Source organism: Colletotrichum aenigma (genome assembly GCF_013390185.1).
Source record: "Colletotrichum aenigma strain Cg56 chromosome Unknown KSG_Cg56_contig05, whole genome shotgun sequence".
Classification (NCBI taxonomy): Eukaryota; Fungi; Ascomycota; class Sordariomycetes; order Glomerellales; family Glomerellaceae; genus Colletotrichum; species Colletotrichum aenigma.
Window position 1 is genome coordinate 2574779 of NW_023500911.1, and position 14874 is coordinate 2589652.

General features: G+C 56.1%; 3 protein-coding genes across 3 annotated transcripts; 2 read left to right on the forward strand and 1 right to left on the reverse strand.

The window, feature by feature from the left end:
* Window positions 1-6376: 6376 nt before the first annotated feature.
* Window positions 6377-8114, forward strand: CGCA056_v008368 (uncharacterized protein; the record flags this gene model as incomplete). The annotated part of the gene is made up of 3 exons (XM_037323615.1): window positions 6377-6446; window positions 6554-6919; window positions 6973-8114. 3 exons carry the CDS (start codon window positions 6377-6379, stop codon window positions 8112-8114), a joined length of 1578 nt encoding a protein of 525 aa, XP_037178492.1.
* A 756-nt stretch (window positions 8115-8870) lies between these two features.
* On the forward strand, window positions 8871-10157 carry CNS1 (Hsp70/Hsp90 co-chaperone CNS1; the record flags this gene model as incomplete). Its single annotated transcript, XM_037323616.1, has 1 exon — window positions 8871-10157. The coding sequence occupies one exon, from the start codon at window positions 8871-8873 to the stop codon at window positions 10155-10157; it is 1287 nt and encodes a 428-aa protein (XP_037178034.1).
* Window positions 10158-10477: 320 nt separating this feature from the next.
* On the reverse strand, window positions 10478-11962 carry XBP1 (Transcriptional repressor XBP1; the record flags this gene model as incomplete). Its single annotated transcript, XM_037323617.1, has 4 exons — window positions 10478-11322; window positions 11372-11456; window positions 11504-11619; window positions 11674-11962. The coding sequence occupies 4 exons, from the start codon at window positions 11960-11962 to the stop codon at window positions 10478-10480; spliced, it is 1335 nt and encodes a 444-aa protein (XP_037178291.1).
* Between the last annotated feature and the right edge of the window lie 2912 nt (window positions 11963-14874).

A 14874-nucleotide genomic window follows, 5' to 3' on the forward strand; every position in this document is an offset into this window, starting at 1 on the left:
ATGGGCAGTTTTTGAGCCCATCTCTAATGATTACAGGCGAATGCCAAAAGGCGATATTAGTGTAGAAAGTGATGACTGATAAGGACGATATGCATGCGGCTTAAGATGTTGATGTTGCGAAGAGGATCACACCCGGCATAAGTGCCGTCTGCAGTGGGCAGATGCAACATGCAGCAGGGCGTTGCCATCGGGTCGGTATGCCCACGTATAGCAGCACACAGCCTCGGCAATTGCTCGACTCTTACAGGACCTCTGGTGTGTATTCTGTTGCTATTGTTCTATCCTTCGACGTCAGAGCTAGGCTCAGATCGCTCCCTGGGGCATACGTCGTATAGGACAGGCCTACATGTCTCTCTGAACTATTGTAAACTATTACCGCCCCCCATATTGAGCGTTTTCTAGTCAATCACCTCCCGCACAAAGTTCTCAGGTATATACTAGTCATTTGGTTCCCTGTGTTTGCCTACAAAACACTATATTTCCCAGGCAAACTAGCTTCAGTAAAGGCAGGCAGAAGGCCAATAAGGGGTAGAAACGAGAGTAAGTGGATGAATGATAGCCTTTCTCTTTCCACCGACAAGTTGCTATGAGCTTATCTGCGAGAGCTTCTTGTTTTGGTCACATCCTGTCGTCATTCTCCGCCATTTCTGGCGTCACGCTGTGGCCGTTGTCTGCTTATTCAAAATCACCAACCTTGAATAACCCACGATAAAGTCTGCAGTCATTACCCTCAAGCCGGCGAAACTCCTTCTGGTCATATCAGGCAGCATTCGACGTCACCTAACGGAGGCTTGCCAGAGGTTATGTAATTCTCGCAGCTGGCATATAGTTTCTGCCAGTCTTCTTGACAGCGCTGTGACCACAGCGCCTTGATGTATCCGGGCTCGTCGCTGGGCGGCACTGACGCAGAGATGTAGCATCATTGCAATCTCGATATGAAGAGCTACTGTTGGGGCTTGGTCAGTAGAAGGCTTCAGACTTGGGAGAGATGAGTAATTGCGTAGTGCCGGCGAAGCCATAGATGAGCAATGATAGAAGCAGTACCGGAAGAGATGAAGAAGAAGCGAGGAAGCGACAGTGAGAAAGAAGGCCAATGCCCTATGGGTAGTCAATGAATGATGCTACATGTGAGCAAGCGGGCCCCTGAGGCAAAAAAGGCCACCATCATGTGGTGCTAGAAGGACAAATCGCATCGATCCTGTAGATCCAGTATGAGGCATTAAGAGAGATGTGACCGTGCCCATAACACGAGGGAGATGGATTGTCGTTCGTGATTTCCATTCCTGTCGCCATCTCATTCGGCTTCCCGTCCACGCCGTCTTCTTCGTCCGTCTTCCTCAACGTCGTCGACTACCGCCATGTAACACAACTCATATAAACTACGTCATGTTACAGCTCACGTCACACACAATTTCAAATGCAGCTCCGTCAACCACACGATACCTGGGCGCTAAACATATGGTTCCAGGACCGGCGCAAGCCGAACCGACACGCTTCGGCATGGGAAGAACAGCGATCGGCAACGTCCATGGCACCTTGCACCACGCTATGTACTAGGTGTTAGCACCGGAGAGATCGTCAAGCATGCTACAGCCCGTGTATCTTATGAGGCCGCGTGAGAGGGAAAAGCTTGCTGCCGTGCTTTGGTCGAAAACAGATGATGATCATGCTCTTCTGGACTAGGTTGGCAGTAAAAGTTTCAGCAGTGGCAAATTGGACGAGGTGACATGCAACGGCGCTTGCGCGGAGTCGTGCTCCCGATCGACCCGATAACACACGACTAAGAAGCAGTGGTTCGCATACCATGTTTCGAGTCAGGTGTCCGCTTGGCATAAAGATGCCCACAGACGCGACGCCGAGCACTGTGATTGCGAAGGAGGATGAATATATCACATAGAATATCACAGAAACGCCAGAAAAGACGCAAAGCACCTTAAATAAGAAACATGAGACGACGTTGAAAGCGGCTCTTTGCGACGACGTAAAGACGTGGGGGTTCGCGAGAACGTCAGAGCCTTACAGGATGGCGTGCGCGGGGGTGGTGGAGCACAACTTCAGGTACCATGGCACACCCTTGTCTTTGGCCGTTGAAGGACGTCTTAGTCCCGAATCAAAAACTGATCTCGAAATGCCAAATCCAACGGCAGCTTGCGGGATTTCTGATCCGGTCGGTATTTGATTGCGGATGGGTTGCGTGGAGGTGGCGACTATTTTGCATTGCCGCAACACACACTTTTTGGGTGACAACAAACCACTTGGTAGTTCGGGCGTCGACAAGATCGGCGCCAACCGAGAGACGACGTTGGAGCGCAAGCTTGCCGCGCTCGTGTCGCTTAGAGTCAAAAATAAACATGTTTCGTGGCTTTCTTTGCGCAACCGCCAGCTTGAGTCTTTGTTGACTACGCAGTAGCTAGTTAGGCGGTGATCCAAAAGTGTTTTCTTCTACACGTGTGGGAGGAGCCAAGTCAAAGAGTGTCGTTGGCGGCTGAGTGCCACCCACCCCACTCGCCACGGGCTTCACACCCCCCAAGGATCCCAAACGGGAACTAGCGCAAGTTCCCATAAAGAACCCTGTCATGGGGGTCGGCCGGAACATGATGCCTGCAGATGGAGCTGCGGGGCGGCGAGAAACAGATTCAACGTCGACGAAAGGGGGGTGTTTTGACGACGTTCTTGTCAATGAAGATGGTTTTAATCGGGAGGAGAGAATGCGCAGTTGACGTGAGTCCGCCAGATGGGTGTGAGGGCGTTATGGTGGGAGGGAGGACAGGTTGGCCAAAAAGTCGGTGGAGTTGGATGGCCGGCCCAGCACTCGTGTTTGGAAAAGGATGGAGGAGGTTCGGCGAGTATGTTCCCGAGGAAAGAAAAGAGGATAAGCCGTAGATGCAACTAAACGGTATTCTGGGAGAGCTTTGCATGTGGGCGCTCCGTCTCCCGTCTCCACTCCGCTGCGGGCAGCGCTAAGAAGTGGTGCGTGAGTCGACCAGGAGGGAGGGCGAAAAGCATAATTTCATGCCGGTTGAACGAGATGGGTGAGATGTGAGATAAGGCCCGAGGCGGTGCCGCCGTGCGTGCTGTTGATCAGAATTATCTAGCAGGCGACCAGGACGGAGAAAATATTCACGCAGCAGGCCCAAGTCCTGGTGATCTGATGTGTCGGCAGGCCACTCGCGAATGGAAATGAGGCGACTGCTTGCTTGCTCTGCTGGTTTCACTACAGGATGGCCGGATGCAGGATGCACTGCAGCCAGTTGGCGTTGGAAGAAGCTGCAGTCCGGGAGATTTGATAGCGGCGCGTCGCATCCACCTCGCAAAGATTTGTTTGGTGGTGGCCGTACTCGGGAGAGATGCAGATAGAGAGAACGGAGAGGGCAGGACGAGGGGCAGAGCAGCAGGGAGTGCGAGCGTGCAGGCTGTCAACAAGGACAAGATGCGACGACCAGGACTGGGGCTGACCGACGTCGGCGCGGCGCTGGGGTCTGCAAAGTGGATGGATGGATGGATGGGCTAGTCCGAAGTTCACAGTCCACCGTCCACGGTCTTTGCCCCGGCCTTGTCGACACTGCCGCTCGCCCACAGTTGCATTTGCTCTGCTCTCCGTCTTTTCGAATCATGCCCGGAGCCTAGCTGATATTGGATTCGAGATCTCCTACAGTTTGCACCGATCGCTTCAGCCCTCGTCCATCCGCTGCGGGTGACCTGAACCTTGGAACGGTTCCACAACATCGTCATGCGTTTGGCTCCCCTTCTCACCGCATCTTGTTGGTGATGATTCCAAGGAAAGGTGGCTGCTCGAGGCTGGCCGTCCTTGAAACGGGAAATTGGAGGTGTGCAGAGGGGTGATGCTCCTCGCCCTTGTTGCCACGGCAGAGCAAACGTGACAGCAGGCATTGGTTTCGCAGATTGTGACGAAAATTGGAATGGTCGCTGTCAGGCGACGTGAACAGTTCCCATCCTCCCGGTGGATTTGCGACAGCCGTCTGGTCTCGTCTGAAGTGTGCACATGGTGCGTCGCAGTAGCGCATTGAAAGACGAGCGTCGAAGGTGGGAGACGAATATTTTGGTGGTGGCGGAGAAGAGGTGACGGAGGTGAGGGATTGATTCGAGTCGGAGGAGTTGTGGGCGTTGCCCAATGAGATGGCTCAATGACTAACGAACTCGGTTACAAGGATGCGGCGCACGCTAAGCAAAGCTGCAGGCGAGACTGACTGGAGCAGCAACACAGTGCGGTCGTTCAGGACTCCGGACGGGGTGATGTGGCCCAACAAGCCATCTGAAGTGGTCGGAGGTGCCAGCCAATAGCATCCGGGTCCATGGCAGAATTGGGCCATGAACTGGGGAAAACAGCAAGGAAACGTTTGGCAAGTGGGCAGCAGCGGCAGGGGCACGCAGCGTAAGCAATTTCGCAGCCAAACGAGCCGCCAGAGACTGGCGAGAAAGACCGTCTGGACCACTCCAAAACTGATGATCCGTGGAGCCTCGTCGTCTTTTCTCAGTCCATGTCGGCCGTGTCATGCAGCATCTTGGGTTTGAGCTCGTAATCCTTGCGGTGAGATCGTGACACCCGGGCACGACGAGGGGCAGGGCAGAGCAGAGCAGACCAGGCCCGGCACTGGCGTGGAACAATCGGCATTCATTCGCTGTGGTGTTCTGTTCTTGCTCTGGTGACATTGGCGATCCACGACGAGACGAGTTGATGACTCGACATGAGCAGAAAGTGCCTTGATCAGAGTTGGACAACATCGCCAATGGCAATGCATGTGCCAATGTCAAAAAGCACGCTCAGCACCGACGCCAACACCAGCACCAGCACCAGCACCAGCACCGGTGATTTCGGTGGGAATCAATTGCCCCTTCGATTGTCGCAGGAAAACAACTCATCGTCCAATGTTGGAGGGGCGGAAGATAATCACCAACCACGGGCAGCCGGCACTGGCGTGGTTAGACTGTTGACAGGCGCAAGTTGCCCGTTAGACTTTGGAAGATCCTTGGACAGATGCGCGTGTGATGTGGTCAGCGGGCAGCAGGCAAGAAGGGACAGAAGGGGAGCAAGAAAAAAAGGTGAAGAGTAGCTTGAGCCGTGCCGTCGTCTAGTTCGCCCTACTCCGTCCGAGGAACCGACAGCCGGCCGCACCATCCTTGACCTTGACCTTGGCCTTGACCTTGCCTTGCAGTTGATGGCTGCAGCAATGACTGAGGAACCGAAGAGAAGGGAAGGGGAAGAAAAAGTCCACCACACACCACCATTTTTCACACACACGACCTCCCCAACTCCCTCAGTCACCCACTGTCGAGCTGCGCTACTGCATGAGGAACTAGCGCAGCTCGCAAGCGGGAATTCCTCCAGGGTCCGTGCGCTGGGAGAGAGACGCTAAGCTAGCGCAAGATCCCGGGCGCCACTTATGACAGTATCCCAGGCCGAATCCGCTGTGCCATCCCCCATATCTGCATACCCTAAGCTAGGGTGCATGAGCTGCTCCGTGCATTCACACTCTGCAGCGTGCAGACCCAGCAGAAGCAGACAGCTTCGAGTTGCACTGGAGAGACCTTCCTGGCAGTGTTCCCTGCCCCAAGGTGTGGCCAGACCTGGTTGCCGCCGTGGTCCCTGCCTACCACCTTACCTAGCCGTCGGTCTGGAAACCGCATTTTCCCATCTGCGCCCCACCTGTCCACCTACCTACCCACCTGCCGTACCCTAGCTGCTCACACTGCACTGCACTGTGTGCGTCGCTGGTGCTGGTCGCTGGTCGCTGGTGGTGCCGAGGGGCGGGACGGTGTAAGTCGGCCAGTCGTATCAGTCAGTGCAAGAGAGAAGGGGGTAAAAAAAAAAAAAAAACATCCATGAGCGAGTGTGCTGCCCTCCTCCTCCTCCTCCTCCTCCTCCTCCTCCTCGACTCCGCCGCCCGTCATCTGCATTCCTCCCACCAAGACAAGACATCCACTTGGTCGTGCTTCACCACGCACTCTCCGGGCCTTGCTTCCCGCTTTCATCCGCCATCCTTCTTTTCTTCTAGCTCCACCTCGCACCCCGGGCCTCTGCAAGCGCCTCTATCAAGCTCCCCCGAAACGCCGTTATCGTACACGGATCCACGTTGAGGAGTCAATATTTACCTCCCCTCCCTCCTGTTCCCGCTCGCTGCCGCATTCCTCTCTTCATTCCTCTCTTCCTCATCTCCATCGTCATCATCTGAGAACGGACGCCGCCTCTTCCTGTGTCTCTGTGTCGTATAAGACTCAACCGCCGCCGGACCAGGAGAAAAGGAACGTGTAGCACAATACACGCATTTCGACTTTGCACTCTTCCAGTCCCTACGTTCCTGTAGATTCTTGTCGAGTGTTCTGTCGCATCGTAAGACTTGAATCAAGTCGAGAGACAATGGCCCTGACCAAGCAGAAAAGCCTTCGCAACCCAGACGACTTCCCTACCGCACAGTTTTTCCTCCTTGGTGAGTCTCACATTCCCCCCTCTTCCCTCGCTGGAATTCTTCACCACGCCTTGAGACCTACACTCCCGCGTGCCAACCAGTTTCCATTACTAACACCACATTCTCAGCCATCGTCCGTCTTGCCGAGCCCATCGCCCTCACATCCATCTTTCCCTATGCCTGGGCACTCGTCAAGAGATTCGAGATTGGCAACGCTGAAGATGCATCCTTCTACGCCGGCCTTCTCATCTCCTCCTTCTCCCTCGCGGAGGCCCTGATGGGCATGTACTGGGGCGGTCTGTCTGACCGCATCGGACGCAAGCCCGTACTGCTCCTGGGATGCATCGGCACGATGTTCAGCATGGTCATGGTTGGCTTTGCCTCCAACATCTGGATCGCCTTGATCGGCAGAGCCCTCGGTGGCCTTCTCAACGGCAACATCGGTGTCATCCAGACCATGGTCGGAGAATTGGTTACCAAGCCAGAGCACGAGCGTAAGATACCATCCCCTTCATCCTCACTTATACGTCCCACTAAACAAATATAGCCCGCGCCTTCTCTGTCATGCCCTTTGTGTGGTCCATTGGCACAATCATCGGTCCCTTTATTGGCGGAACCTTTGCCGATCCCCATGATGCTTTCCCCAACGTCTTCCCCGTCGACGGCCTGTTCTACCGCTACCCCTACCTTCTTCCTAACCTGGTCTGCGCCGCACTCCTGTTCGTTAGCATCATTCTCGGTTACTTCCTCTTGGAGGAGACCCATCCCGACATGCAACCCCGTGTCTTCCTTCCGGATGACACCTTTGCGTCGGAGGAGACTCCCCTCCTTGAGACCATGGATGCCATGAAGAGGCCCGCTGTCGACATGAGAGACGACAACTACGGAACCGTCCGCGGTCGTGACACTCAGGCTGCCGCCAAGAAGGTTGACCAGCCGTACAACATCTACACGAAGCCCATCATGTCGCTGATTGCTGCTCTCTGCATCTTCACCTACCACTCGATGACGTACGACCACCTTCTCCCCATCTTCTTCGAGGACGATCGGGCCACGGCCAACCCCATGTCCATCCTCGCCACCCCTTCGAGCCCGTTCTACTCCCCCGGTGGACTGGGTCTGTCCCTCCGCGCGGTGGGCATGATCATGGCTGTCAACGGTGTCATCGCGCTCTTCGTCCAAGCCGTCATCTTCCCCTTCGTTGCCGAGAAGCTTGGAATCTTCCGCCTCTTCATCATCGTCACCGTCCTCCACCCGATCGCCTACCTCATGGTCCCGAGCCTGCTCTTCGTCCCCGAATCGATGCTCTATGCTGGCATCTACTTCTGCCTGGCGATCCGCAACATCATGTCCATCATCCTCTACCCAGTACTCCTGATCCTGATCAAGGAGGCCACCCCGACTCCCAAGGCTCTCGGCAAGGTGAACGGTCTGGCCGCTAGCGCCGCCGCCGGCTTCCGCATGATTGCCCCGCCCGTCGCCGGATGGTTGTACACGACTGGAAGCAAGGTCGACTGCACGGCTCTTGCCTGGTACGGCAGCGCTGTCGTCGCCGTCATTGGTGCTATCCAGTGCTTCTCTGTGAAGCGCCAGCGCAAGGAGGAGATGTGCGAGGAGGACGCCCAGCCCATCCTGCGCAAGAAGGAGTCCCGAGTCACAGTCACGGAGGTGTTTTCGGATGACGAATGAGCACGTCATGAATGAATGCCACGAAATACACGACAAATTTTGGATGAGAAAAGGGGTGCCGAAACGAGGTCGGTCGGGGTTTCAAAAGACTTTCACGATCCAGCAAAAATAGCGCGGTGGATAGAAGGGGAGTTTGCTTGAATTTTTGGAAAAAGAACACATGACGGCGTCAAAGGATACGGATTTACGGATGACGGAGTTTGAACGGGTTGATTTTATCGGATGCCTCGTATAGACCAGATATCCCTCGTTGGCCGAAGCGAGCATGGTTGGTTGGGTTGGAGTTAGGCTGCATTGGTTTAGGCGCAGAGGAAAGCCAGTTGACATAGCGTATGCGCTCTAATAGAACTGACTTGTTTCAACATTGCAACTAGCCACGGCGTGACTCGGATTTTCTGCAGACATTGTACGTTTCTACGAGTTGTGCGAATAAGAAGATTGAAAGTGCGACGATCGGATCGAGTTGAAGTTCGATCGAGTTCTAAACTTCTCCATCAACTCCAGAATTGGGGCGTCGCACCACCCAATGAAAATCGCCACCGCAAGACCACACAACCTTGGAAACTCACTCACCCCCAAAATTTTCACTCACACAAAGAAAGAGTCATACGGCGTCACACAACCCATCTCAAGTGAGATAGAGTATCCGCGGCAACGCCCAATCAAATCACAGCAAACTCATTCCTCCAAAATACCATTATTGCCAGAACCAAAAACACACCACAGAGCTGCGAAACACCCAAAAGCGCCGCAAAAATGGTGCAAATCGACGAAATCACAGACCAGATGGCCGACGCCTTCATCGCCGAGCAGGAGCGTAGACAGGCCCTCGAGGCCGCCTCCGCCCCCGCGGGCGCCAACCGCGGCGCGGCCCTGCCCCCCGGCCACGCCCTCCTCTCCGGCAAGACGGCCGACGAGATCCTCAAGGACCTCAACAAGTCCCCGCTCTTCATGACGGAGCTCGAGGAGAACGACGACCTCGCCGCGCTCCAAGCCCTCGCCTACGAGGGCACCCCGCGCGAGAACGCCGAGGACTTCAAGGAGCGCGGCAACGAGCGCTTCCAGACGAAGCAGTTCTCCGACGCGAAAGAGTTCTACACCAAGGGCATCGACATCCTCGCGGCGCAGGAGCGCGCGCGCGCTCGCGGCGAGAAGACGTACCGCACGCAGAAGGTCACCGAGGCCGACAAGCCCGGCGACGCGGACGTCGTCGAGGAGAAGGAGACGGAGGTCGAGGACGACGAGGAGGAGATTGCGAAGCAGAAGGCCGTGCTGGAGAGCCTGTACGTCAACCGCGCCGCGTGCCAGCTGGAGCTGGGCAACTACCGCTCGTGCTGGATGGACTGCGGCTTCGCGCTGCGGCTGAACCCCAAGAACCTGAAAGCTTACTACCGCTCGTCGCGCGCGCTGCTCAAGGTCGAGCGCATCGCGGAGGCGGACGACGCGTGCGCGCGCGGGATGGCGATCGACCCGGAGAACAAGGCGCTGCAGGCCGTGGCGCGGGACATCCTCGCGGCGGCGGAGCGGTACGACGCCAAGGCGAACCGGGAGGCGGAGCGGGCGGCCAAGGAGAAGCGGCGGGCGATGCTGCTCAAGGCGGCGCTGGCGGCGCGGACAATCCGCACGCGGGAGACGGCGCAGCCGCCCGAGATGGAGGACGCGCGGATGCGGCTGGTGCCGGACGAGGACGACGCCGCGAGCAGCCTGAGCTTCCCGGCCGTGTTCCTGTACCCGGTGCACCTGGAGAGCGACTTCATCAAGGCGTTCAACGAGCAGGAGTGCGTCGCGGACCACCTGGCGTACATCCTGCCGGTGCCGTGGGACGAGGAGCGGGCGTACACGCCGGACGGCGTCGAGTGCTACATGGAGACGGTGAAGGGCGGCCTGGTCAAGGTCGGCAAGAAGGCGCCGCTGCTGAAGGTCCTGAGCGGGGGCAATGTCGAGGTCGTGGACGGTATTGTCAGGTTCTACATTGTGCCTGCGTCCAAGGCCAAGGGCTGGATTGAGGAGTTTAAGCTGAAGAAGGCGGCGGAGAAGAAGTAGACAGCTTAAGCCACTTGACGATATAAGGGAGAGAGGGGAAAACGAGAAATCACGATTGGTATGACGGCAGAAAACTCATTAGCGTTGGCTTTGGTTATTAGATACTTTTCATCAAAATCATCAACACTCCACAATCCACCTCACCCACCCCTGAATACATTGGAAATGGTCGTGCGACCTGAGTCGTCCTAGTCTAAACCCAACCCCGGCCCCCAAGTCCACAAAGAGAAACATTACAAAGGCGCGAGCGAAAGCAAGGAATCTACAGTACGTATTTTCTTTTCATATCATCAACCAGTCTCTCCTCTTCCCATGCTAGCTTATGCCGAAGTGGCTCTCCGCCGTTTGCTGCGGTGCGTGTCCTGGCCGTCCACGTCGCTGAGGTACCCAGGCTCCTTCCGCGGAGCAGTCCGAAGCGTCATAAGTCCAAGAGCAGCGTTTTGCTCGGCAATCTCGGCGTCAGATTCGTCCTCGCGCCGCTGCTCCGACGCGTAGCTCAGAGCCGGGCTGCTGCCGTGGGTGCTCTCGCCGCTGTCCCGGCCTCCGTCGCTCTCGTCGTGGTCCATGGGCCGCTTGTGCCATAGCGGACGCGGTGCGGTGGTTTGTCTGTTCAACGGGGTGAATCGAGGAACGGCACTCAGGTAGGGGTGGGGTGAGCGGTAGCTCTCGTCGACCAGACGGTACGGCTCGGCGGGGCGGTTGGCAGGCGTCCAGCCAGATGTGGGAGGGGGCGGATGGCGCAGCGGCGGCGGCGCTGGGTGAAATCCGTAGCTGTAGCTGAAGCTGTCCGAGCCGTTGCTTGAGGCCGAGTCGGGACATGAGCGGGCGTCTCCATCCGTATCGCTGTATGGGCTCATCAAACGAGTGTTGAGGCGGAGTCGTCTATCGTCCCGCAGAGGACGCATTGGCCGATGATCGATACTGGGCAGGTGGTTCAGGCCGACAGAAGGGAAACCGTGGTGTTGGACTTTCCGAGAGAGGTCGGCTTCTCTGATAGCATCCTCGACGATGCGGTGGTCGATGACCATGCGTCCGTAGTCCGGGGACCCGGGAGGGATGCACATGGACGGGAACGAGGGTCCAAATATCGGGATCAGGGCGCCGGCAATGTTGTAACAAAATGTGGCGCACACGGCCTTGGCACACTCATACGGCATCCAATATCCTGTTCTCATTAGCATGAGACTGAACCGTGGGAGACCAAGTCATCTTACCCTGCGCAGCAATAGCGCCTCCCGTGATGCTGTGGGTGATGTCCTTGAGGCCGGGGTTGAGGCTCAGCATCTTTGCCGGTACAGTCTTCCACCTGTTAGCTGCGTCACTGCAACGAATATGAAGAAGCTCACCTTTGAATACTTGCAGCACTTGAAAAACGGAGTCATGCGAACGAGACCGACGTTGTAGTCCCACATGACGGTGAACTCGTTATCCTCACCGGGAACCTTGAACTCGTACTTGAAAACTAAGGGGGCCCCGTCAGTAAAAGGGCAAGTTTTGAGTACGCAAACCAACTCACCCTCAAAGCTTTCCCGGCCAGTCTTCTCGAAGAAGTCTTTCTTGCCGCTGTTGTAAGGGATATGGGCGCAAGATTCCTGAATTCGGCCGAAAGGGGTGACGCGGAATCTCATCAGGTCTCTTCGGCTCAGCTCGTCAACGCTTTCGAACGGGTAATGCTTGATGACGCCTCTCGGCTTGTACTTGGACATCGGGACCGGGTCCTTGGACATCTTGAGCTTGGGGATGACTGGGCAGTCCAAGTAAGGCGGCGAGGGTCTGTCGGCGTAGCAGCTTCCCGGCGAGGACATTGCTGGACTTGGAAGGAACCGAGGAGCAGGTAGCGGCCCCGGGGACGATGGGTTAAGAAGAGAAGAGACGGAAAGCATCTTGCCGGCCTGTTTGTAAAAGTGCGAAGGATGTCTTGGAAGCGGTGTAATGCTGCGATGCGGGAAAAGGGTTCCTTCCTGATGAACAGGCGGCCAGGCGGAACTTGTTCCCTAAAAGGGGTGGGAAAGATGGGAGACTTAAGACAAGTCCTGCAGGAAGAAGCGAGACTTGTTGAGAAAGACGGGCAGACAACACCCCCAGGCTTTTCCTTTGGGCAATCGACAAACACTGAATGTCTTCGTTCCGGGGGTTGGGCGCCTCACCGTCCACGGACGTGCAGCACGCTGGCAAAAGTTTTCCAGGACAAGGGGCGCGAGATTGTCGTCTTTCTTGGAGGAACACGCATGCAAGTTCTGCAACAGAGCTTGCAGTCCAGTACGGGGGCTCTCGGAGGAGGAGGAGGAGGAGGAGGAAGGGGGCTTATCGCCTGAGTTTCGGCGCTCTCGGTGCAGATTTCTTTGTCGTGGTGTCTTGGAATCGACCTCTCAGCATCCAAGGCTCCGTTTGTGTTCGTCCACCGCTCTTTCTTTTGCCGTATCGAGGTGAAGCCACAAAGTGAGAGATGATGGGTTTGATAGAGAAAGGAGGAGGCAACGTGGAGCGCCGACTGGTCGTGGCCTAATATGTTTCTTCCAAGTAACTGTCGACGAGGTCAGGTTTGATCAAGTGATGTTACGTCGAGAGGTTGTGAGGTTGCGTGTGTTTTTGGCCACAAAGTTACCGGATATATCGTCTCGGTAGTGGAAGACCGGATGTGCCAAACGGCCCCGGGGAAGCTTCCATGCAGCGGTCTCCGCAACTCTGCCAAGAAGGCTGGAAATGGTTGGAGAAGCCGTGTCATTGGAGGAGTGTCAGATGCGGGAGTGGGAGACTTCCGTCTTGCTGAGCTCACGCCCCATGACCGCTGTAGGCCTGCGATCGAGACTAGGCGGGTTTCATCAGATGCCACCAACTCAAGTGCTGGTCCGAAAGGGGCTTCACAGCAGACTTCGCTGCTCATTTTGCAGAGGCATCAGAGTCACTGGACAGTTTGCCAGTGCAAAACAGCGGCAGCGACCAAACAGTCAAGGGCACAGTGTTTGGAGGCGCACGGGGGTGGAATTCTCAGAGTGGGCTCGCGGATAGCTGCATAAAGTGCCATCCGGCCATTGAACCTAGATGGTTGTTCGAGATGGTGGAACAAAGCTGGTCCTCCTGCTACGTTGAAGATCTCAGGGCAACGTCAACTTGACTCGACACACGTGGATCGTCTGCCCTCCAGCATTTGACGGGGAGATGATGCTGTCGATGTTGGGTCGTGGCTGCATTGGATGGTGTTTTGCCATGTCAACCAGGCTTCAAGAGCTCTGGCCCCTTTTCAATGAATACCATACAGCTCATTTTATGCAATGATGGTGGCTGGTCTTTCGTCAGACCGCTAGAGCCGGGGCCACTTGCTTTGTGGCCAGCCTATGTGCATATCCGTAGTCAAGCCAATGTCCTTCGTCAGATATTCCAAGGCCATTCGAGAAGTCTGGTATGATAGCATGTATGTATCGCTGCCATTGGGGAGGGGTGATCGCAGCTGTCACCTTAGGGTCCTTGTCCTCCCCACGAGCTTGCAGGCGTACAAGCACAAGAAAAATGTCCGATGGGAAGCACAAGAAGCCGCTCCATCTGGAAGCACAACCCACACTCTTGCGTGCGTAGACTTATCTTCAAGAGGTCATAGCGTTTGGGTTTCCCGAATGGATGTGTTGTTGGGTAAAGTGGGAGCAGATGGTTTCGAGTAATGAGCGGGTTGGGTCTGGACGACATTCTGGAAGCCGGGACCAAGATTGGCAATTTTGCTCTTGTCCTTCACGCGTCTCGGCCGAGTTGCTGCAGTGACGCTGGGAATAGCATCAAGTCGGTGCGTTGAAGAATGGACAGCGGCATTGGTCATGGTCGAGTCAACGACCCCTTGCTTAGCGCTGCGTTAATACCTGGTCAGGCATTAAGTTGATGCGGCTTCCCGCGCACCGCTACTTTCAATAAAAATCGACCCCATCGCGGTCGCGAATCCCTGGCCAAGCGTCGTTGCAAACGGAGATATGGCGAGCTGAATGGGGCCGCTTCTCAACGGAATAGCCAAGTCGCATAGCAGGGACAGGGGCAAGAGCACGACCACCAGTGATCGAATCCTTGGCATGCAAAGGCGAACTGGCACTTGGGCGTTTGACCAGATTTCCCCATCTTGATGTTTGATGGGAAATGGGTGAACCCCACCAGCTCCTCACGAACGCTGCCGTGTTTGGACGCCACGGCTAGGTCATCCGGCAGGGTTATCTGAGGCTCCTGTAGTTGGGCAAGAATCCAAAACGAGCAGGCTACGGGTTGTGAAAGAATAACTGACAACTATGCCATTGCAGTTTCAGATGGAGCATAAGCTGTCTCGGTGACACCGCAGATAGTGACAGGAGAGAAGTGGCGAGGTCGCCATGCGCGGTGCGACGCAAAGAGTGATGCAGTGGCGGCTGTACGCATCGACTCCGGAAGACGTTTTGCTCTTTTGCCATGCAGAAGACGGCAGCCGGTAGCACGCCGCGTGTGGGCAAAGCGTGGTTGTGTAGCTTGGGCGGGCGGGATAACAGCTTCACATTTTTTTGCAGCGCGGCCAAAGGCGAAGCCAGCCGCTGCTCATGTGTCTGTCTGTGACGGGAAACGAGGCCGCGCGGGAGATGTCTCTCGTGTCCCGAAGCCGGACGAACGATGATCGGCAACGCTCTGTCAAGGAGTATGGACCTCTTGAATCCCTATGCTTTCGAGGCTGGCTAGCCGTTGGGGAGATGAAATCTAATGTAAATCCCTGCCG